The sequence below is a fragment of the Lissotriton vulgaris genome, chromosome 8 (genome assembly GCF_964263255.1).
Source record: "Lissotriton vulgaris chromosome 8, aLisVul1.2, whole genome shotgun sequence".
NCBI classification, from domain to species: Eukaryota; Metazoa; Chordata; class Amphibia; order Caudata; family Salamandridae; genus Lissotriton; species Lissotriton vulgaris.
This window is the reverse complement of record NC_141696.1, coordinates 663,949,925-663,975,656: the sequence shown is the minus strand read 5'-3', so window position 1 is coordinate 663,975,656 and position 25,732 is coordinate 663,949,925. Positions and strand designations below refer to the sequence as shown.

The following is a 25,732-nucleotide window of genomic DNA, read 5'->3' as shown; positions in this document are numbered from 1 at the left end:
TGGAATATTTTTGTGGTGTTTTCCTTGTGTTACTCTGTGTGTGTGTTTTGCACAAATACTTCACTTATTGCCTCTTTAGATAAGTATGACTGCTCTGTGCCAAGCTACCAGAGGGTGAGCACAGATTATATTTTAGTGTGTATCTATTTAACCCTGACTAGGGTTTTGGTCCCTACTTGGACAGGGTGCATACCTCTGCCAACTAGAGACCCAATTTCTAACATTGGTGTTCAGCGGTGAGGTTAGGACTTGTGTTTGTGCAATACCATATAGTAACTCATTGCTCACTACAACGCTATACTTTGACCAATTCCAGCCTGTTTTAATTCAGCCTAATTGGCTTTTCGATTTTTCTGCAAAAACCATTTATCACTGGAGAAGCAGCAACTGCCGTAATTGAATTTGAGCTGGCCAGGTTAGAGTCTTACACTGTGCAACAGCTAAAAGATGTCTGCAAAAACTTTCATGTGTCTAGTATGTTCTTTATCAGGAAAGTGGAGCTGAAGAAGGTTCTGAGAGTTTGGCTGGAGACTCAGGTTGTTGGGGATGACAACCCAAACGAGAAGTAGACAATTCCTAAGGAGGAGGATGACCTGATCCCGGTTTCCAATGTGGATTTGGGACTACATGTAGAAGGGGTCAACAACTCGCCAGGAGAAGTAGTGGTTCTTAGACCAGGTAGCAATGTTTCCTCCTGAAACCTGGACCCAGAGGAACTGGAAGACAGGAGGGAAGAAAGGGAACTAAAGTTAGAGCTTGCCAAGATGGAGTAGGCTGATGAAGAAAGGAGGCTGGCCAGGAGGAGAGGAAACTGATCCCTGAGCTGAACCGCAAGGAGCTGCATATTAGAACCCTACAAGTGGGGTCCAGCAACAGCAATGGTGGCAGCATACATGCAGTGTCTAATGGTGAGTCCAGAGCCAGGATTCCAAACAATTTGGTGCCCAGTTATGTGGTTGGCGATGACATACACAAATGGCTTGCAGCCTATGAAGTGGCTGTGAGAGTGCACAAGGTCCCAGAGGAGTGCTGGTGTAGTAGGTTATGGAGGTATATGACCCCAGTTGGGAGGGAAACACCCCTTACACTAGATGTAGAGGACCAGAAGTGCTATGCTGCAGAAAACGCCATCCTAGTCTGTAAGTTTGGACTGACCTCTGAGAGGTATAGGCTCATATTCAGGGGCATGTACTTTAGGTACGCTTCAGATTGGATTCTGGGTACCCTTATAAGTCCCTAGTATATGGTATATTATATACCCAGGGCATAGAAACCCCAGAGGCTTCCCAGGGGCTGCATCATGTATTATGCCAACCCTGAGAGGCCACTGAAATTGACACCACAGGACTGCTACTGCACCCTGTGTAAGGTGGTGCATGCACCCCTTACTAAGATATAGGTTCACTATATCTACCTTATCTCTGCACATATAAGCCTATCAGTCAGTAACTGGTGTGGGAGGTATGATTCCACCATCCTGAAGGGAGAAATATGACAGCACTGGTACACTCGGTACCAGCTTTCTCGACCCTGGCATCACAAGATGGATGCTGCCAGCCACAGACATGAGTCTGTCCTCCTGCTGCTGGATGAAACTCCGGCAGGGGAAGGCTGGACAATAGGATTGCTGTCACAGAGAGGTGTAACCACCTCCCAGACAGGCTTTGGTGTATTGGGGCTGGGTGGGTGCACTCCCAGAGTGCTTTGATGTCTGCACTGGGGGCACATTTGGGGCCCTTGTGCATATTCCACTGGAGAAAGAGTATGGGAATAGCCACCCCTCTTTCCTGACCCTCCCATAGGTGGGTCCCCAGAGTTTGTCCCACCCCTTTCTTGGGTATAAAGTAGGAACCCCTGGCTACAGGACTTTAGACTTACCTGGACAAAACTCTGCTACAGAAACCAAGTAAATCGACGATCTAAACTGCGCTAGATGACTGAAGAATCTTCCTTGGAGTAAAGGAGTTACTCCCCTGCTAAGCAGACACCAAAGACACATCTGAACGGTTTGCAACTCTGAAGCTCCTAAGGACTCCGAAGACTTTTGCAACACAGGAGGTGGGTTTCTAAGCATCCCGAGGTCGACTAGTGTGCTCAGCAAACCTGAGACCTGTATCCATAGTGGGGATGTGCAACACGAACCCCTGGGCACCGTGTCCATTTGCAGAAGCATTTGCTTTTTGGCAACCCCTGAAGCTGTGCTTTGGGCTACTTGTAGTCCAGACCCGAGCAGTGATTCCACTGAAGATTCACAAAATGCCGGCCCACAAAACACTCGACGAGTGTAGGCCGGTATTTTGTGATTCCTCTCGAGGTCCCTTCGCGATCCCTGGTCCGTTGGCCTTTGGGTCCATGTGAAGGTAACTTTAGCTTTCAGTGGGCTTGCCTGGTTGCTCCAGACATGCCCTGACTCTCCATCACTTGGGGAGTCCCCAGGACCTTGCTGGTCCTCACTGAAGCATCTTTTCTCTGACCCCGTGGGTTGCAGTTGCCAAGAGTTTTTGGCGTTAATCCGGACACTGACCCCCCCCCTAGCACTCAACATCCTTCGTGGGACAGCTCGCCTGTAGATGTATGTTGTCATCGACGTCTCCTGGTCCCGGTGGCTGCAGAGTCAAGCTTCACCTCTTCTCACCTGAGACACCCGACATCGGTGGACATTTGTCTACCGAGCCCCTGGTCACTGGCAAGTGATCCAGACTCTGTCCCCTCTGCTTTCAGGTTCTTATCAGCTTTGATCCGGGCTTGGATCACACCAGATACTTTTCATTTTCACGGCAGCAGCACTTTGCAGCATCTCGCCATTGAAAACGACGAAGAATCCCGACACCATTTGACACCTATGCACCCGGCTTCCCTGCGTTAGGTAACACAAGTACTCCGGTGCTCACATGGGTGCTGGCCTTAGAACCTTTTAATTCTGAAAGGGTTTGCTCAAACTCCTCTCCCAGGTGTCCTTAATCTTTAAAATTCCAACCGGGACTTTCCCAAAGGATTGTACGGAGCTCGCAGCTGTATTCTCACACTGCACGCGTCATCCGTGGGTCTCCTGTGTCACTCCCTTGGGTGGTTCCTTGGAGTCTCAGCGATTCTACGTGCTCTAGTCACTGTGTCTAGTCAAGGTGTGGTTGTTATACCACTTTATTGGTATATGGTTCAGTCTCCCCATGGAGCCCGCTGTGTATTGTGCTATATACTGCAGTTCTAGTACTGTAATATTGTGTGCTTTGTTCTCTAATCGCATAAAGAGGTTAGTATAGAGTGTTTAGTAATAAATACATATATGTTATATGTATACCTTGTGTGGTTCTCCTTTCATTTTACCATTCAGGAGGTTAAAGACTGGTAAAAGAAGCTGCTTTACATTCCTTCGAGACTTAGCCTGAAGGCTGCTCTCCATAGCTACCACTAGTATAGCTTTCAATAAAGGTTGTCTTTAATCTAATCACCAATAAGGGTTGTTTGGACTGGTACAAGCTGCCCACTATAATTAATGGTCAGCATATACTAGGCCAACTTCTCACACCTAGTTGATAACAAGTTAACTGACCCCATGAAACTTGCTGAGGAGGCAAACATCTGGGTCAGCACCAGAGTGTTCCAGTAAAGCATCCGGGGAGACTCCCAAAAGGTTGGTCTGGGTTGCCCCAGTAGAAGGAGAGGGGAGATAAAAAGACAGAGTTCTCCAAAGGCCTCCAAAACAACTCACAGGGGAAATGGTCTGGTTCTCAATTGCAGCCTGGCCACCAGAAAAAAACCTATCTGCCAAACGTCAGAAGCCTAAGCCCATCTTGTGCTAGGAGAACTGCGAGTATGAACACAACAAGTGCACCACCTCCCACTGAAGGAAAGAATCCAGGGGTGGCTAGTATAGTGCTGGGGGAGGGGTTTGTCCCACTTAATAGGAAAGTAGTTTAGTGGGGTTACCTTAGTGTCCCTTGGTGACAGTGAGATGGTTCCTAAGATCAATGTGCCCTCAAATACTGCTAGTATAGGCAATGGGTCACCATCAATGGGCAATATGTTGAGGCTCTGAGGGATGCAGGTAGCAGCAAGACAATGGTAAGGAGTCAGCTAATGTGGTGGCTGACAACAATGATGATCACTATCGAGTGGCCCTTGCTGCATTTGAGTGGGGATATGGTCTGGTCTTCTCAAAGATGCTGTCAGCCCTCCCATGCCTGTATGTTGGGTGATGATCTTGAACACACTATCTGGCATGAAGTAGAGCTCAAGGATGATGTGGACATGTTGAGGTTACCTGATTGGATCTGTGCAATGTCAAGGTCCATGGTGGCCAAGGATGGGAGTCAAAAGGTTGGAGGCTGGTACATTGGCTAAGTCAGATGCTAAAAAGGGTAAAGGCAGAGGGAATGGTAAACCAACCCAAGTGTCTTCCTGGTGAGTTAGATGGGGCACCTGCGGTGTCCACCCCAGACCCACGTAGAGGGCACTGCTTCCCTTATAATAATAATAAACAAATGTATACAGTGCATGGTCACACTGAACTAGTGTGTCCCCGCGCTGCGGTACAAAGAGGGACATATTCCGAAACAGGGCAGAGAGAGCAGAGACCGGTTAGACAGACGGGGTAACAGAGGGAAAGAGCCAGGTTTTCAACTTCTTTCAGAAGCTATTTTCCGAAACCTCCAACCGGAGCCCCAGGGGGAGTTTATTCCAGTGCTGAGCTGCCAGAAAACAAAAGGAGCGACCACCCATCCTTGCTCTCCTGATAGATGGAATACTAACCTTCCCCGTCCCACTAGATCTTAACTGATGGGTCGGGGAATAGGGGGTTAGTAGATCATGCAGGTAGGTGGGCCCCTTTCTTTGTAGGATACGATGGCTGACACAAAGTACCTTAAACAGAATTCGCTCCCTTACCGGAAGTCAGTGAAGGGAAGCTAAGGCCTTGTTAGAAGGGGCTCTCCTGGGTAACATCAAAACAAGATGCGCTGCTGCATTCTGGATGCATTGGAGTCTCTGTATACATTTAGTATTAGCTCCCAGATAGAATGCGTTTCCGTAATCCAGACGTGATATCACCAGAGCTGGAACCATGATCCTCCTAGCTGTAATTGGCGCCTAGCTGTAATTAGTGACCTGCCTACACTTGCTGGATGGCATGTAGAAGAAGGAATCACTTAGGAGGAGTTCCAATTCTTGAGGGCAGGCTGCAGCCTAAGCAGCCGGTGAGGTCTCTGGGAGTTATCACATTTACCAGATGGACAACCTCTTTTGAAGTGAGCCTAAGGATCCTGTGCACGGGACAAAATGGCCCCTGGTATTCCCCCAATGTTAAAGGGCCTTCCTTCTGAATCTGGCTCACAATATTTTCCTGGTAGAAAACCTGTGCCAAGACAAGTCCTTTGCAATTCATATCCCACACGGTTATTGGCCAGGGATGAAGAATTCCTCTGATGCATTCTGTAGGACTTGTGTAAACTGCCAGGCCATGGGAAGACAGGGCAGAGGCTGAAAGCCCTCCTTAATCCCTTGCCTGTCATTGGCTCACCCTTTCAGCTGGTGGGCATCGACATTGTTGGGCCTAAGAATCCCCAGGTTGCATCAGGCAATAGCTTTATCCTGGTTCTGGTGGATCATACCACTAGGTACCCTCTGAGGACTATGACAACACCTTCAGTGGCAAAGGCTCTGAAGAGGATTTTTACTTGAGTGGCTTTCCCCAAGGAAGTTGTTTCTTGCAGGGGTACAAACTTCATGTCTGCATACATGCAGTCAATGTGGAAGGAGTGTAGGATAGCCTACAAGTTCACCACTCCTGATCACCACAAAAATGGGCTGGAGAGAGATGTGCCCCCGTGTGCATGCACATCAGTTCCTGCACCGCATAAATGTTAAAGTCCATGCAGTGTTAGAACCGTGTGAGGCGTTCCCACTGTGATGCCCTAAGGGGCTGATTTCCACTTTGGTGGTCACACCACCAGCCCACAGCGATAACAGTGGGGAGAACACTCCCAAGTTGGCAGCATCCAGACTGCTGCATTACGACATTCCTACAGGGCTGGCAGTGTACCAGCGGCGCACTCATGGCAGCAGAATGCTGCTGCTCTAGAAAAGTGCCAGTAGCCAATGCCAGCCATACTTTGGTGATCCAGTCAGTTCGGTGCACTGTTTCCTTGCACCTTGTCATGCAAGGAAAACAGCGTGCACACCATGATTACATCAGAGGCCACTAGATCAGCAGAGGTTGGATGAAAGGCAGCTCGTAATGGGGTTGTCTGTGCAGAACTGGGGACTGCTTCCACTGGCCACCTCTGCCTCTCCCAATGCTGGAGCAGGAATGTTGGCAGAGGAGGTGGTCTGTGGGTGGTCTCCCTGCCAACATTGTAGTTCAGTGGTCATTCTGCCAGATGCGTGGGCGGTTGGACTGCCAAAAAGCGACTGTTGTACGGTACCTCCCGGGTTGTACTCAGGTTCTTAGTCCTAATTGATTCAGAGCACTGCTTACCACAATGTTTCCTGGTTGGGAAACCTTATAGATGATATTTGTTAATAGCAGCAAATATATGAGTTTGAAAGGGTCTCAGGCATTTTGCGTGTATACCCAATTACACACCCTATCCCGCCCTTGACCTTAAAGTTAGCAATTTACAGTATTGGCTACAGCACCTGATTGTGCTGAGAACTGCATTCCATCTACAGGTGTAAATGACCACAGATCTTGACTCTGTAAATAAACATAGGTTAATTTTTGCATACCTCCGTTCATCATCGGTGCACACAAATTTCTGAATGTTGCATTCAGGATTTGGGTGAGAAAAACTTAACCCTACTAGAACATTATACATCCCTAGTAAACATCTGTGTCACTCAAAACTTGTAGTGCTCATCTGCAAATACAAAACAACAACAGTCTCGGAGTAATTAAGGCACTGATAAGAGTCCTCTATCTTAAGAAATACAGGAAAATAAGCGTGCACACATCGTACATACCTGGGCACCCAACTCATTATATTGTAGCTTTAAAGCTGTGAGCTTTTCATCCAGTTCCTTTGGATTTTCTGTCTGCTGTTTCTGTACAATCTGGCGCCCTGTCTTTATCACAGCCTCGACTTCTGACTTCACTTCACTTAAGTTTTTGTAGAGTTTCTAATTTGCAAATAAGAAGAAAATACAGTGACACACCCATAACGTTAGGTCCAGGAAATCAAACGTCTATGTATGCCAAGACAAAATGTTATCATTGGTAGACTACACGGAGCTATACTTTTTTTTGAGAGATGGGACATGCATCTATTAATAATTCAGATATGCACTTTGTTTTTCCCAGTATAAATAGACTTTATAGCTCATGGATTCATGAACTAATTTTGGATACATTGTGCCTATTCATCTACAGATGCATAGAATGCACATATGCAGATCGAGACTGCAGTCTTGATGTGAACAATGGCTTATGATTGATGATTGTTTTACATAATATTGAAGTAAAAGATATTGCAAAAGAAACATAGAGGACAAAAGTATTGACTTCACAAATATAGACTACCAAAATATAGTTGACAAACATATTGACATTGCATAGGTAAGTATGTATATTTTAATATAATTAACACTTGTAGAATGTTAGGAATATATACATCAACTTTCAATAATAATATACTATAAATAAGTGTGAGCAGATCTTTATTCAGTTTTCTTTTAAACATAAAAGACAGCAGAATGAAAAACTAGAATACATCAAACATGAGTTAAACGTTTCTGTAAATGGACAGCGTCAGAAAAACCATAAATCAGATAAAAACATGTATGTACATCAGATTACTTTATGGAAAACACAACAGCTCAGGTTTAAATGAAATACTTGCCAGCTAGTAAGGGGATAATAAAATATTTACATAACTGTTTTTAAAATCAGCCAAATATTGCAAAAAGCAGGGCAGCCTGTAAGGAAATGTTATCACAACTACATGGAATTGGGACAAGGTGAAATGTGCTGCCACGGGGAATAGTCAATAGGTGTTGGATTACATTTAATCTAAAACGTATAAGGAAAAAGCTATGATGCTTTGACATATCAAAAATGAAATACGGTCCATACAAAAAGTGGTTTGAAGCCGAAAATAAGCTCCAACAGAAGACTTGTCACATGCAGATAACGGTCTCTCTTTTTTTCCAAATCCTTAAAAGCCCCTTAGTCCAAGCAACGTCACCTGGAGCTATTGAGTTAGGACTAATACAATTTTCAGGTCAGCCCATCTAATTATAGCAGTTCTTTACATAACTTAACCGAGCTATACTAGGCACTTAGGGGCATATTACCAAGGGGGCGATAGGCAATTATCGCTGATTTAGCGGCCGAAGCGGCGATAATTCTATTGCCCTATTAGCAAGCTGTCGCTAACTGATGTTACCGACAGCTTTTAGGCGATAGTGAGCGGTTTGGGGCCCGCTTTGCATGTCAGCGATGTTTATCGCTAATGACATGCAAAGTGGGCGTACCCAACCAGTTAGCGACTGAAAGCAGTCGCTAACGTCGCTATCGCCTATTAGCAAGGCAGTCGTAGCATTGGAAATATTCGCGCTAAGCGCGAATATCTCCAAATACTAACACCTGCCCAGACCAGTTCTTAGCCATGTTATCCAATAGGAGGTGCAGAAAGTGGCTAAGAGCATTTCGTCGCTAATGCGTGATTATCGCTGTATTCTCAGCAATATTCACGCATTTCGCCGCTATCGCTGGATATTTTAGCACAATGGAGAAAAACGTTGCTAGTAGCATGTTTTCACTGCTAACATATCCAGCGGTAGGCAGCGATAAAAACATCGTCGCTAAGCCTATTTAGTGATAAATATCGCTACTTGTTGGTAATATGCCCCCCAGTCCTTTAAAACTTAGTGATTGCATTTTTTTACAGGATGTAACCAGACCGACAATCAAATGAGTAGGGGTGTACCTTTAAAATATCCACTAAAAACCTTATCTCATGTTCTTTATTGATTATGCAAAGGAAGAGCTTTGAGAGAGACAAAAAGCCTTCTTAGAAACTTGTTCTCAATTACCCTAAAAAATGATGAAATAACAAACTCCCAAATATTGCTGCGATATGCAGCGATAGGGACACACTTTTCTTTTTAATGATCAAGCATGGCCTTGATATATTGATGCCTCAACCTAGTTGAAAAATCGAAATCTGAGGCAATACTCCTAGTGAGCATATGGCATCTGGCAGATGCCAGAAAACGCCAGGTCATGGAAGAATCAAATAAAGTTCCTAGAAAGAGAAAAGGAGTGTTTCATCTAACAATATTGCCTTAATTCCAATAGGTTCTGGACTTCGTGAAACGGGGGCCAATTACCATGACATGTGATTTTGAATAATTGGAATTTAAATCAAGGCTGTCCATAAACAGCACAAAAGAATTAAGAAACTGTTCATGCCCTATAGCTGTTGTGGAAATGAGGACAGCATCATAAACATAGAGCAGCACAGTGGTTGGACGTTGGACAATCTGAGGCATATCCATTCCACCATTGATAAGTGCCTTCTTCAGATTGCTGATATAAAAGGGTAAATAAGAACAGAGCCAATATGCGTTTTAGTGAACCCCCCTTTTAGTTTAAAGTGCTCTGTGAAGTCTCCCATCAACCCAAATCAAACTGAAGTTGACAAGTTAATACGAAGATCACTCAATAATAAAACTAACTTGGTTTCCACCCACAGGCGCACCATGATTTCCCATAATGTCTTCCTGATGTTCCTATTGAATGCAGTGACCAGATCCATAAAAGCCAAGTTTAAAGCCCATTGTTTCACCACTATGTACTTATTAATAATGAGGTAAAGATTGAGACACTGGTCAACCATCCCTAGAGCAGGCCAATAACCAATGTCCATGTCAGATAAAACATTATAACCAATGGCCCAATCCATTAGCCTATTCAATCTTATCCAGCCAAAACCTTTGACTGCAGAACTAATTGCCTTATTTAACCCCTTCGCTGCGGATGACAAAGCCAGCTCGTCATGGGCGTTACCTGCGCTGCGCGGATGACGAGCTGGCTTTGTCACGAACCGCGCGATTTTCAAATGTTAGCGCACAGCGGGAAAACCCGTAGCGCGCATGCGGTTAATGGCAACCCTTGGACGGCATCACAATCATCAGAAAATCACAATGGCCAGGTATAGGATTAGGCTCATTATAGATGGTCTCAAAGGGCCATATTTATGGCTCTTGTGGTGCAGGGCAGTGCAGCAACTCACCTTGCTGTACTGCCCTGCATCACAGTGAAAGGGCAGGAATGTGCCGTATTTATCCAATACAACCCACTCATGTTCTTTCCCTGTGCGCTGGTGCCATTTTGGGAGCCTAGTGCCACCACTGGCACCCTTGCACCATGGTGCAAGTATGCCTATGTTGTAGGCAGGATTGTTTTTGTGCAGGAAGGGGTACCTTCCTGCAAACAAATCAATCCTGAGAGGCTTTTTCCTCTTTCTATGTGTGCTGCAAGATGGAAGTTGTGTGAGAACACCCACACAACACCCACGGAACACCCCCTTGTGCAGAGTAATGCAATGCAGTGATTTGAACGGTGTTGCATTACTCCATATTTATGGAGTCATTTAAAGGCACACAAAGTGGCTTTGCATGGCTTCAAAAATATGACTGTATGTTTGCATCACTCCGATGCAAACCAGACCATAACTATTGCTCAAAGTATTTTACCGAGAGCTCAGGCAAAACACTAGACAGTAACGAAGGTTTCACAGCAGATTTCAGGATTGGGCAAATGAAAACTTTTCAAAATTTAGAACTATCCCATAGCCTGCTTTCACCCAGCAACAGTAATATATATAATAACAAAATTGTAAAAACAAATTTACTGATGTAAAAGTAGTATAAAAAAGTAAATTTAAAACACATTTAAACAAAAAGTAAAAATATATCACAAATAATACACAAATGAATATACTATTAAAGTAAATATAGGTAAATAAAAAGCAAATAGTTTACATTACACAAAAATACTATATATAATAATGAAATCAAATAAAATTATACACTATTATTAAATCCTTTAAATTAAAAAAAATGCATCAGAAAAACTAAAGTGTGTCAAACAATGAAGCTCAAAAAATGTACAGTGTAAAACAACAAAAATTACTAAAACAATACAAAACAAACAAAATCTTAATAAAAATGAAATCAAAAGTATTCTTTAATGTTTAGTATAAGGAAAATGTATTAAACAATAATAAAAATAGATAAAAGAGAAAATATTTACACTTCCAGCTCTGGTTTAATAAACATAAACACATGAATATAAATAAAAACAAACCATTTTAACCACATTCAAGTGAAAATGATAAAAACACATACATCAAATATTAAATAAAATGTACTATTCCCACTCCAGCTTAAAAAGAGTAGTTAAAGTGTGGCATTTTTAAGGGGTCACAATAACTTTTCTCACACCAAACTAAAGAATAGTACGGAAAGTGTTGGACTTTGGAGGGGTCAGATATACTATTCCAACTATAACATGAGATAGAGCAGAGAAAGAAGTGGACTTTGGAAGGGTCCAACATACTATTTCCAATCCACATGAGCAACATTAAGGAAAGCTGGGACTTGGAGGAGCAAATTTAATATTTATATTCCAGCCTAAGCAACAGGAAGGAAAATGTTGAACTTTAAAGGGATGTACTTACTATTCTCCATTTAACCGGACCAGCAGTAGAAAACAGTAGCAGAGATAGGAATTCCTCATATTTGTCACCATTTTTACCTTTGTGCCTGTTTGATAAATCTCCACAAAACTTTGCATACCTATTCTTCCTTCTACATTGACTGATGATGCAAAGTTTTGCATGTATTGGGCAAGGGGGATCACACAGACTTTTGTAACCTTCCCAGGTTATCTCAATGCTTCAGAACATTTATTATGGAGCCGCCCAGGTTCAGGTGATAATTAATGCTAATCCGGTGGGAACAGTAAAAATAAATAAGGGGACAAGACAAGGGTGCCAGCTCTCCCCTTTACTGTTTCCGTTTTTTATCAAGCCATTAGCCATCCGAATTCAAGAAAATGTTGCAATCAGCACTCCAAATCTGGGTATGCCTAAATTAAAGCTATTTGTGGACGAAATTATTGTATATCTTAAACCCGATAGCCAGAATCTGGAATCAGCTTTAATGGAATTCTGTAAATTTGAGTTAACCAGGGGATATAAAATAAACCAAAATAAAACGGAAATCCTCGTATTGAATTTGGACATTAATTTTCTTACAGTTAATCTTAGATACCAAGCCGCTAATCCTGATCCAATGCGCTCCTTGGGGATATATGTTTCTGCTCAATATCAACAGTTATACAAGCTGAATTATGTAGCTATGCCGGATAAAATTAAGACACTGTTGGATAACTGGCTGCTATTGCCTTTAACGTTGATAGGTCGAGTATCCTTAATCAAAATGTCCATACTTCTGTTACTTGTTTTCCTCTTCATTAATATACCTATTAAAATTAACATTAAGTATTTTAAGGAGTTGGAAACTGTGTTTAGACAGTTTGTTGGGGGAAAAAGACATCAAGGGTTAAGCTTCCTTCATTGCAATTAGCCATCGATCAGGGTGGACTGGACTTACCTCATGTTTGTTCATACTATGTAGCAGCCTTTTTAAATTAACAGCTCGTTTACTTACTCATAAGGGTTTAAATGATAATTGTTTTGTGGAAAAATGGTGCTGGGAGCAGGTTCCCAGACTTCAATATTTTTAAAAACCTCTAAACTCCCCAAACAGATGAGATATAAGACGCTGAAGGATTACTCTGTCAGACACATCCTTTTTTTAAAAGGCTGTCTCTTCCAGGTACCACTATTTTATTTAAATTGGGAGAATGCAAAAAACTCGACCTCCAAATCACAATTTGCCATCTAAAAATTTGGTAGGATTGTGGGTTTGAAGAACCAAGGCAATCTACAGGTTTATACTACCTAAATAGACAAAAGGTCTTTTTGAGTATGCCCACCAAATTGACGACAGCCCTTTTTGAAGCAAAGCTAAGAGGGGTGGGTAACTGATATCCTCTCCTGCCTAATTATGATCAACCTCTACTGGTTGGGAAATATCTAGAAAGAGTAATTCGGGAAACGCAATCTATCCTCTCTAGTCAAGTATTGCAAGTTATATACCAGTTAGGGATTAAGGTCCTGAGAGCTGCCAATTTTAAAAGAATGTCCTTTTTATCGTGTTGGCTAGCATACTTTACAACTAAAGAACTGAATAAACAATACTCAGAAGTTGAAAACAAATGCTTCTGTTGCCAGGCGGAAGGTGAAGGGGCCTAGCTACATATCTTCTTTACGTGTCCTAGACTATGCCCCTTTTGGAGCAAGATTTTCCCAGCTTTAAATAGGGCAATTAAGAAGAGGGTCCAGCCAGAGGCCGAGGTGGCACTTTTTGGATTAAGTAAAGATACGGCTAAGTTGATAAAAGCAGAGGAGGCTTTTCTTTCAATCTCGTCCCTAGTTGCCCCCCTCTCTTATTCTCCAGAACTGGAGGTCGACGAAAGTACCCACTCACGAGAAGTGGTTAAACATAATGAAGTGGACTAGGGCTTTTGAGGAAGCCTATGCGAGGCGAGTGGGTGCTTCCAAAAAGTTTAAGGAAAGTATTTTAGGAGTCTGGATAATCAGACAGGGTAATAGCCATATCTTGATAAAGTATTTAGATCCTTTTGAATTGTAAAGGTTGGCGAAATAGGGGGTGTATGCCCAAGGGGTTTGGAGGTTGATTCTCTGGGCAATTTCTGCAAACTAGTACTCTGGCACTTTAGCACTTTTATACATTAGCACTTTAAGTATCTCTATAAGAATGAACGCTTAATAGTTCTAAGGTTGCTTTATTATTGATATTTATGTGAATGATGCTGTTCTTGAATTTCTGAGGCTATGCTTTTATGATCTGATTTTATCCATATGTTGATATTTAGATGGTTCCCTGTTTTACATTCCATTTCTGATAAGTCATGTTCTCGATGCTCTGCTCAATAAAAAATAAAAATATGATCCATTTGCATACTGCAGGTAAGTAGGATAAGCATTATTTAAGTTATGAGGCATCTTAACATAGTGGTATCTGTTGTTGCAATATTTTTCAAAATCTTGCAATATTTCCCAGTACTACGATGGTACATAGCTATGCCAAATCATTATGTGATTGGCTGTTGACTCCCTTCACAAAGGTTATAGGCACCCATGAGGTTTTTCAGTACAATTTACCTGTGTTCTGCATTTCATCTGTCAATGTAGTTAAGTGTTAGTTCGGATATATTTCCTGTATTTATTACCACTTCATTAAAGTCGTAATAGGTAGGTAAAAGTATTTATATATATATTTTTTTAAAAATTAATTAATGTACTGATTACCATGGTACTGCTTCAAATTTAACATTACACAGTAGTACTCTAGATTTTATAAATTTAGGCTAGAATAGTGTGTTCTTTAAAAATTATATTTAAATCTTCACCAAAATGTCAATGGAGTACCAGTGTAATATCTACAAATTATTGTACTACTTCATTTTAATTTGAGGTCTGCCTAAACTGCTGTCAAGAATATAGAACATTCTAAATACATTTGTATACCTATTACCGCTTGAACAAAGGGGTAATACTTAGGGAACAACAATAAAACCTACTACTTACAGAGATTCAAGACCCTATCACAGAAAGCTGACAAAATGTGCTGAAAATGACATGGCTTCTATCATTTTTAGTAGACACAGCCATTAACCAATCCCATTCTGTCTTATTGTGTGCATATACTGGGATTGAACGCAAACTTACCATGGTGTACTGTAGCACAATACATAACTTTGGGCCTGATTAGTATCTTGGTGCTTGGGATACTCCATCTCAAATATAACACATATCTTGTCCACTGCATTACAAGTTCCATTGGATATAATGGAATTGTAATACTGTGGACGTGATATCCGTCACATTTGTGATGTAGTGTCCCATCCACCAAGATCATAGTCAGGCCCTAAGTAAGGTCATGCAGTAAGCTTCTAAATTGCCCAATGGATGAGAGGCGGTTAGAAGATTGCTGCTGTGTTGCTGTGTGTGTGTTAGGCGTGGTGGAAGAGAGAAATATTGGAATTGTCGTTTGTTCCTTTGTGTAATTTGAAAGGTGGGTGTGATTGTATTTTTTGTGACTGTATGTATTATGAGTTTTTGTGATTGAGAGCTTTTGTATTGCTGATGTGTGTGATTTGTTTTGTTTTTTAGAAGTAGTGGAGAGAGTTGCTGATGTATTTGTTTCATTAGATGGATTTTTTTGTATACTATAGTTTGCAAGTGGAATTTGTAAGGTAGAGGGGGTCATGATGTTTTTGCGAATAGATTTAAGACCTGTTTGCTGCAAGTGTTAAAATGTGTGGTGCTGTGGCATGTAAGTGTTGTATTGTGTTATTGTGGTAGAAAGAAGAGGAGGTTTTTGGTTGGACAAATGATGGAAGGATGAGTATGGGTTTCTTAATGATAAAAGGGGGTTGTTAGGAGTAATTAGAGTGGGGAGTGTGTGTTTTGATGGGTTTAAGTTAAGAATGGTATGGATTTTGGTTATGCTTTTGATGAGTGCATTGGCTAGTGGTATAGGATAGTTAGGCTAACTTGGGAAAACTACAATGGGCCATGCAGAAACACATGGCAATACTTAGGTCTGGGCACAGATCCTGCCTGCTCTTAAGGGAGTGCAGAGTTACCTCGACCAGCCACGAGGATTCTAGTTCTGTGAGAAGTAGGTTTTTGGGGGGATGAAACCATCCTCAAGCAACAGACACAGTCATTGTCAGGGTGATCCAGGAAAAGTCACCAAAATATCTTGTGCTTAACACTCTGGTAGTTTGGTAGAAAATCAGGCAGTCAGGCTTAACTTAAAGGCAATGTGTAAAGTATTTGCGCAGTATACAGAGTAATAAAGTGAAAACACAGCACTAGAAAAATACCAATCCAACCTAGAAACATGGAATACATTTTAGTCAATAAATTGGTACAAGAATGACAATATTCCAATAAGTAGAACCAGCGCTATTGAATTTTAAAGTATTTCGAGAGTTAGAGAAAATAACACCTAAAATCACAAATCTACACTCATTGACATATGGTCGGGATAGACCAGGGCAAAGTCACAAGTTCAGACTGACCGCAATGGAGCATAAGTTTAATACAGAGATCAGGTTAGTTCCACTAAAGAGTTACCTTCTCAAGTCCCGTGCAAATAATTCTGTTCGTGTTGGAGGGAACTTTAGTGTGAGGCACAATAAGTATTGTTGCCCATGAGTAGTCTTTAATTTATTGGCTTTGGGTCCTGGAAGTACCCTTTAGTAGGGACTTAGAAGTAATGTAAAGGTGCCAATTAGATGTAGTCCAATTTTACTATGTTCGACGAGAGCATAAGCACTTTAGCACTGGTTAGCATGGGCAAATTCCACAGGCTCCTAATACCAGCAAAAATGATTTCAACAAAAAATCAGGGGTGAAGGCAAATGGAGTGGGGGAGAATTACACTAAGGATGTCAAATCAAATCAAACAAAGCTTTATTCGATTTCTTTAAGGAAAAAAAATCATAAAAGCACAAACAGTATATTAAATCACATTTCATTTTCAACAGTTAAGATCAATTTTCTTTACAACCCTCTTACATGTTTACTTTGTTGTAAGATTAAGACTGTCACATTAAAACTGATTTCCTGCATTTTACTAAATTTTTTAAAAACATTGATAAAATCCAGGTTGCATAATCATTTTCTAAAAACTGTAGTACTCGAAATGCAGGGCGACATTGTCTAAGACCAAACTTTTTTAAAAGAGGTAACATTTATTTTTTCCTTCAAACATTATAATATTTACAAAATAAAACCATGTGGAGTGTTGTTTGCTCTGAGCCATCATCACAAGGGCACAATTGCTTAACTTATGACGGATCGTTCATGTTTGGGAAACTAGTTATTCTATGTAATATCCCAAGTCTAAATTTTGTCAATAAAAAAACTATTTTAGAAACCACAGTCACGTAAAAGATAAGGTTGCATACTATAAGTAATTAGAATCGTTTTATTATACAATACAGTGGGCTTCATTATTTCTTCTGATAGTCTAAGAGTTTCGAGTAGGCTCAAGCCTTTAGCCTTTAACATTTTGCTTGTCAAACTAGTCATTGTATTCGGCTCTGTAAAAAATTTTGGGTGGTCTAAATCAAGCATAATGTCCCACACATACTTTAGCAGTGCGAGTCTTAAAGCACCTTCCAATTTAAAAATATCTTTAAAAATGTCCTTATAAAGATTAGTTTCTTCAGATGTCCATATCCTATGCCATAGTAGGATTGGTACCAATTTTATGAGATCTGTTAGGTATACAGCCCCCAATTCAGAATGGAAAACATAAGGGGAGGTTCTACCTGGGACTGAAAACAGATTTTCAATAACATGCAAAGCTTTAATATCAGAATAGACTTGGCCCTATATATTTGTAGTGGATCACTGAAATAATATCGACTACCAAAATATCGACTACCCAAAATATCGAGGAAAAAATATCTACAACCAAAATATCGAGTTTGTATGTACAAACAGGTAAGTACAAAAATATCGAGTACAAAATATCGTTGTAAAAAATATCGTTGTAAAAAATATCGACTTTACTAAAAACAATGTTTAATTACATTAATATAAAAAATTAATTACTAAAATATAATTAACAATACTTAAAATAACTTTTAATAATTAAATAATTAATGAAAGTAAAAAAATAATATTTTTTTAATCATATTTCTTAAAACATATATATATATATATAGTAACAAAATTTAATTAAATAATACGCAATATTGTATATGTACCCCAAAAACCCAAAAATGACCCTGAACCCTAAAAATACCCCTTTACCCAAAAACCCAAAACTGACCCTGAACCCTAAAAATACCCCTTTACCAAAAAACTGAAAACTGACCCTGAACCCTAAAAATACCCCTTTACCCAAAAACTAAAAACTGACCCTGAACCCTAAAAATACCCCTTTACCCAAAAACTAAAAACTGACCCTGAACCCTAAAAATACCCCTTTACCCAAAAACTAAAAACTGACCCTGAACCCTAAAAATACCCCTTTACCCAAAAACTAAAAACTGACCCTGAACCCTAAAAATACCCCTTTACCCAAAAACTAAAAACTGACCCTGAACCCTAAAAATACCCCTTTACCCAAAAACTGAAAACTGACCCTGAACCCTAAAAATACCCCTTTACCCAAAAACTAAAAACTGACCCTGAACCCTAAAAATACCCCTGTAATTTATCATAATTAGCAATTAATCTATTAAATTAAATTAATTACCAATTACATTTTAATTAAATACCATATATTATTTAATTACCAATTAATTAATTATTACTACCAATTAATAAATTTACATATTTAATTAATTATAATTAAATTACTTCCCACCCTATTCCCCTATAAACCCACAACCCGCTACAGAAAATACATTATTTTAATTTACATAATTAGAAATTAATCAATTAAATTAAATTAATTACCAATTAAATTTTAAATAATTAACATATATTATTTAATTACCAATTAATTAATTATTACTACCAATTAATGAATTTACATATTTAATTAATTATAATTAAATTACTTCCCACCCTATTCCCCTATAAACCCACAACCCGCTACATAATAAAATTACACAATAATTAAAAAATCATTAATTAAAAATACTTATAAAATAAAATGATACTTTTCACACATATTATTACATAAAAACACTATAAATAATTAAATATTATTTTAAAAACTATATTTTTTACTATCTAGATTATATACTTGGATATTTTCACTGTCTATATTATTTACAGTCGATATTACTTCACTTACCTTAAAAACGATATTTTGGCTGTCGATATTCTGTCTAGTCGATATTTTGTCCAAACTATATTTAAAACTCGATATTCTGTCCAAACGATATTTTGGAGTCGATATTATGTCTGTGCACCATTTGTAGTAGCTCATGTGGAGGCCTCCTGCCCAACGTTTTTTGAAAAATGTACTAAGGCAGCAGTTTTTTTCATAAAAGCCAGTTTTCTTGCATGGACCGCATGAGTCCACGTGGCGTTATAATCAAATAAGATGCCCAAAACATTAAATCTGTTTATAAAATCTATTTGTTGTCTGTCATTGTACATATCTCTACACTTTTGGTTGCCAACAACACATCTCATAACAAACGTTTTTGTTGTGTTTACCCTCAGCCCTAAATCATGCATAAAAGCCAAAAAGCTATTTAACATTCTTTGTAGGCCCACTTGGGTATGGGACATCAAAACGGCCTTGTCTGCGTACAATGAAGCTGGCATAGGCTGTCCTTCTATTTGGGGTGAGGTGTCTTGACATATGTTCAACTGTGCCTGGCCTAATCCATTTATATAGAGATTAAAAAAAATGGGCCAGCATGCAGCCTTGTTTATTTGAAACAGGGCTGAGCATTCTCCATTGTTACCATACTGTACCCTGACCTTTGAATTCCTAAACAGTTGTCTTAAAAAAGAATGTTGGTGGGCTCTACTTCAAAATGCTGGAGGATCCTCCATAGCTTGTCATGCTTCATGCAGTCGAAGGCTGCAGTGAGAGCAACAAAGGGTAGGAACTACCTGCACTTTTTTGCAATGGTATACTTCCCTATGATAATATTCAGGTTTAAGCTTTGTTCAACAGTTCCTAGCCCCTTGCGAAAACCAAACTGTAATTCAGAGATGATTTTGTTATCCTGAGCCCAGTCCTGCAGTCTTTCAAGCACGATATGCCCAACTACTTTTGCCAAGAAATCTAGCAGCGATATCGGCCGATAGCAGGCGGGGTCTTGGCGAATTCCTTTTTTAAATATTAGTACTAGAATCTATTCAGTCCACATCTCTATTAAATGAGAGGAACAGCTAGCTCTAATTACCTGGGTTAACAAAAGGCCCCATTGCGCAGTATTATTTTTATATAAATCTACGGGGATCCTGTCGGGACCAGGGGCCTTCCCTCCATGCTTGCCAAGATAGCACGATTTACTTCATCGAGGGTTATCTGAAGGTCTGTCGCTGTTATTAGAATTGCCATGTCGTCGTCACCTACTGGTTGGCTTTCTGCAGTATAGCTGGACAGGCTGCTATTAAATATGTTTGCAAAATGCTCCACCCATTGCTCCTCCGTTATTGCAATTTCAATGGATGGAGCATTCCCGGGATCTAGAAAAGGGGTCTTAACAGTCCTCCAAAAGGCTGCCCCATCCTTAGACATCCCAGCCTCATGCAGCGCCGCCCATGCCTTGTCTCTTTTCGTACCCTCAGTGAGTTTTTATTGTTCCATCTTGCCTGCCTTATATCACACTGATTTCTAGGGGTTTTATGTGTCTCATGTTTTAACTTGGCGTACGCCTGCATGCACTGTGTGTCAAACCACCTTTTTGTGTTCCTATTGTGTTTTCTATTGCGTACAAACAGGGCCTCCTGTATAGCTGCTGTGATGTGCTGGAAAGACGTCAGGACTACTTCATGTATGGCGTTCTCTGGCAAGCACGCCGCAACAGCGGACTTAGTCTTGCTTAAAGCATTCCTTGTAATTTCTGAGGGATCCACTATTTCCCAAAGGAGGGAATAACCGTTCACTCTATCTATTACTACGTTTTGGGGGATATGCATACCTTAAATCCCGCAATGTGTCTGTCAGTTCATGTATGAAAGAGATACACTCTGTTGAAAATGGTTACTCAGAATTATGTTATAGGTGTTGAATGACTTAACTCTATTACAATATCTATTTGATATCAAAATGTAAACTTTTGTTGTAAAGTAACCTCTGCCATTAAAAGTGCTTTTAAAGGGGGAAGGTGAAGCACATATCTCATCTGCAAAACCAAGATCATGGTCAACCATTATTTCATTTAGGTATTGCAGTGTTGTGAATGCAAGAAGTGCGCATCACTATTCCCCTCTTCTGTCGTGAGGCCACATACTTCCCTCCCATTATTTGGACACAGAGCATATTAAAATTGCCCCCCGCAAATGATGAACACATCTGCTTCATTATCATTTTGGATTGACTTCAGATAATTTTCTAGTTTTTTTTACAGTCCTCCCAATCTGATCAGGCGAAACCTTGTTATAAAAGTTTATCAATACAAGACAGTGCTTTTTATCAGTATGTAATGTTATTACTTGATAATATATTTAAACAAATTTCAATTATATTTTTATTACAATGTTTGATAAATAAGTAGACAATCCCCCCTTTCTCCTCCCATGACTCTCAGCCACAGCCGGGGTATAGAAAGTGCGAAAAATTTTATAAATGTGAACAGCATCCCCTACCCAGGTTTCTTGAAAACACATAATGTAAAACGTTGATATAAAATCGCCTATAACAGGTTTGCTATCTTTGAACGAATTCCTGCAACATTCCAATAAACTATATTAGTTATCGCGGAGTCATTTCTATCATTGCAATTCTTTAGGGGGTCATCTACAGTGATTGCATAAGGAGCACGAGATGGTATCTGGATCTGGCTTGTGCCTGCAATGATGGTAGCATTCTCTATTGTGCGACTTATAGTTTGCACTTTATCAGCCAAGTGGGGCTGAGTCGATAACTGAGCCACTGTGAGTGGTATCAATTGTTTCTTTTTAGAAGCATGGTCATTTGGAAGATGCGTGTGACTTCTTGCTTTGGTGGTGGACAGATTTCTAACTCCAACCTTCTTATTTTTAATTTCTTGTTCAAGCCCCTTATTCAGTCAATCAATACCTTCCATGTTGTTTAGATTGTCAAAATGATTAGTTACTGGGACACTATACCTAGGGTAGGTTTCGACTGGGTGGTACCTAGTCTTGTTTCTATTACTCTCCATCTTCAGTGGTTGGTAAAAGTGACCTAATGGGACAATAATCACCTCCTGGGGCCTGATGACGTAGCTACCAGCTCTTTCAAAAATTGTTTGCATCAGGTGAGGACACCTAAATGTTAACACCACACACTCCTCTTCCAGTACTTTATGGGTTTTGCATATAGAAGCAATTCTTCTGGCCATTTTGAATTCGGAGAACAAAGCCTCAGTGAATCCCATCTGTGTGCTAAGCCAGTGAATAGATTTATTTCTCAGTGCAATATAGGATTCCCTTCATGGTCAGGGAATTGAGGTAGGTTTGTTGAACTACCGTATCAGGAGTAGCGTCAGGTATGAATTCTAAGGATTGTAGGTTAGTTTGAAGGGTGACCCTTGTATTGCGTAAACAATTGGGATTAGATTGATTATTTAGGGACAATGTATCATTTTGGGCCTTCTTCTGGGAATTTATATATGTATCTCTCCTGCTAATATTACTGTTGTGATGGTGACATTCAGGACCAGGGCAAGTTTTCAACCCTGCGATCCTGTCGGGTTCCCCTGATTCCCCTGGTTTGCCAGATTTAACTCTCCATAATTCCCTTCAGTTTGCCTATTTAGCGGGTCTAGTGCCCGTTTGACTGAGAAACTCGGTCAGATCTGGTCTTGTGAAACCCACGCACTTATTTATGTGAATATCACTGCTAGGGGTAGCATTTCCTAAGTGTTTATCTATTAATGCCTCTATGGATTTTAGCCTCTCAGACAGTTTTGCTAGGGCTTCCTTTAGTATACTCTCTAACCCACAGCTTTCCAATCTATTCATGTTGGTGACTTACTTTTTGGAGATGCATAATTTTGTGACACGGTAAGACAGTGTAGCAAGCGAGCGAGCCCGAACCTCAAAAGGGGGTTCGGGAGGGGGTTCTCCCCCCTGTAGAACATTTTGAAATACAAGTGGGAAAATGGTCTCCCTCTGTCTGTCTCCCTCCCTCTGTCTGTCTCCCTCTCCTTCCCTCTGTCTCCCCATGACTCCCTCCCTCTGCCTCCCTCCCTCTGTCTCCCTCTCTCTGTTTCCCAATCTCTGTCTCCCACTCTCTGTCTCCCTCTCTCTGTCTCCCTCTCTCTGTCTCCCTCTCTCTGTCTCCTCCCGCTCCCTCCCTCTGTCACCCTCTGTCTCCCTCTCCCTCTCTCTCCCTCTGTCTCTCTCCCTCCGTCTCTGTCTCTCTGTCTCTCTGTCTCTGCCTGTCTCGGTCTCTGCCTCTATCTGTCTGTCCCTGTCTCCCTCCCTCTGTCTCCCTCTCTCTCTATCCCTCTGTCTCCCTCCCTCCCCTCTCCCTCTTTGTCTCTCTGCCTTTCTGTCTCTGTATGTCTCAGTCTATGCCTCTATATGTCTGTCCCTGTCTCTGCCTCTATCTGTCTGTTTGTCCCGGTCTCTGTCTGCATCTGTCTACCTCCCTCGGTCTCCCTCTCCGTCTCTCTGTCTCTATCTGTCTCTGCCTCTATCTCTCTGCCCCTGTCCCTGTCTCTGCCTCTATCTGTCTCTGTCTGTCCCTGTCTCTGTCTCTATCTCTATCTCTATCTCTGTCTCCCTCCCTCTGTCTCTCCCTCTCTGTCTCCCTCCCTCTCTCTCCCTGTCCCTCTCTGTCCCCCTCCCTCTCTCTCTCTCTGTCTCCCTCCCTCTGGCTCACTCTCTCCCTCTCTCTTGCTCTCTCTGCCTCTCTCTCTCTCCCTCTGACTCACTCACTCTCTCTGTCTCCCGCTCTCTCTGTCGGTACAAGGCCGCAGAGGGGAAAACCAGCACGTATTGCAATTTTCCGCTAGCGAGAAACCCTCCCTTACACCCAAAAGAAGTTGAGTGCCATACTGGTTTCTACCCTGAAAGGGGTTTACTGGAGCCCTTTGCAGGAGCAGATGTCTGCCGTGTAGACACCACTAACACAAGAAAAGCCAAGCCTTGATCCACACGCAGCCCACTTCTTCAATAGGGTTTACTCTTGCTAAATTGTCCACAGTTTTAGCTTACAATTACACAGGAGTAAATACATTTACACCAACTATGTGTGTGTGTTTTTGTTGGTACCGAGCAGGTGTAAGTCTAGCCATTTTCGGTCATTGACATAAATTTATGGATGAAAATGACTTGGTTCATTGTGCTCATAGACAGCTCACTAAATCTGACGTAATACTGTAAATTGGTGTGATGCATTTTAGAGGAAATGATACTTAATTTATTAGTTTAGCGTCAGGACCGGCATTTTGCACCATATTCTAATGCTTCAGCGTGGCACTACATAATTTTGAATGGAGCGATACAAAAGTCGCCAGATTACGCGGAACAACATTTACCACATATTTATTAAAGGCGTTAAGAACATCCTACCATCAAAAAAAGAGAGAGCAAGCAATGAGAACGTGCCTTGAATGTCTCTCAACTGGTTCTATGCAGATTAGCCCTGGCCTGCACCGAAAGTGAAGATAAACTATGAACGCATGCACACACATGTTTAGCTTTTCGGCATGCATACTGTACATCCAGCTTCTCTGCAAGAGGCTTCCCTGGCTTCGCTGAGCGCAGCCAGCCGAGGCCAAGGTTAAGGCTTTGTTCTGCAAGTTTGAGACACCAAAGGAATTTCCACAAAATGAATTCCAGAGCCCCGATTAACACTGAAAGCCTTTACTGTGCTTCTTTTGTAGCTGATAGCCAGGCGGCATCCCCCTCCTCTAGCCTGGAGATGGAGCTATCAGCACTGCCGCACTTCACAGGTCTTTAAAAGACCATAGAGAAGAGCGTCTAGGAATGCCTCTTAATTAGCAGCAGTTATGTGCTAACTGCCTGCGACACACCCACCATTTGCAGGCGACACAGTACTGTGCCGGGACACACAGTTTGGAACGCCCTGCTCTAACCCCTCTATCTGCTTATTTAAATCTTCTTTTGAGCAATAACGCTTCGTAAGAGTTGGTTTCCCTTCCATATGTCCTTCATATGGTGAAGTTAATACTTTTTTCCTCTTTGTTACTCTTTTCTGTGACTTTTTGCTCACTATTTTTAGGTCTACCTGGCCGCCTTGTGCTGCCCTATTAACCTTTAATGGGTTTCTAGGTCGCTTTGCCGCGGGTTGAGTGTCACTATCTTCATCACTAACCCAGACACTGTCCGGTACATTTTGCAAAGAGCCGTTTTTAGATGATCGATGTTCAGTTCCTTGGGGTATTGGGGACCCCTCTCTTAAGTTTGTCTTCTCTCTTTGGCTTTCTCCCCTAGTTTCCGCGTTTAAGGTCTCCTCCATGGTCGATATCTGCTTTTCAATCACCCCAGTCCCCCATAAGATAATTTAAGAGAGATTAACGAAAGCGATCTTAGATGCAGATTTCGGAAGGGGCATCTTTATAGCTTCAGCTTTCCTTTTCCCAATAGTTCGATCTTGGCCGGTAGTCACCAATATTTGGGGTCCTTTTAAATGTTTATAAGTCTAGGAGGGGATAGCAGCAGATAATCTGAACAGTCACTCTTAGAGTTCTGAACACATGATTATCTTAAAAGACCCGTGAGGATATAAGCGTTGCTAAGGAGCACTCCCTTTGAGTACTCACCATCAAAAAAACAGGGAAACTGCTCTTTCCGTCCCACACGATCAAGAGGGGTGGGCCAACCCGGCCTTTTCTGGGATATGACGGGCTATGGGTGTCAGTTATAACAATTTTTATTATTAATTGTGCTTTCCCACGTGTTTATTGTGCAGTAAATCTGTTGAATTTACAGCATTTTACAACCTCAGATTTGTGGAAACATTTTTCTATCATAGCAAAATACATTTTTCA

At 41.1% G+C, this 25,732-nt stretch overlaps 1 protein-coding gene across 2 annotated transcripts in view; it reads right to left on the bottom strand.

Annotated features, from left to right (window-relative positions):
* DMD (dystrophin) overlaps positions 1-25,732 on the bottom strand; it is a 4,652,165-nt gene that overhangs the window by 4,308,081 nt on the left and 318,352 nt on the right. For both annotated transcript variants that reach the window (XM_086934537.1, XM_086934536.1), the window contains one exon: positions 6,958-7,113. In XM_086934537.1, coding sequence (XP_086790663.1) covers positions 6,958-7,113 — 156 coding nt within the window. The remainder of the gene's footprint in view (positions 1-6,957; positions 7,114-25,732) is intronic.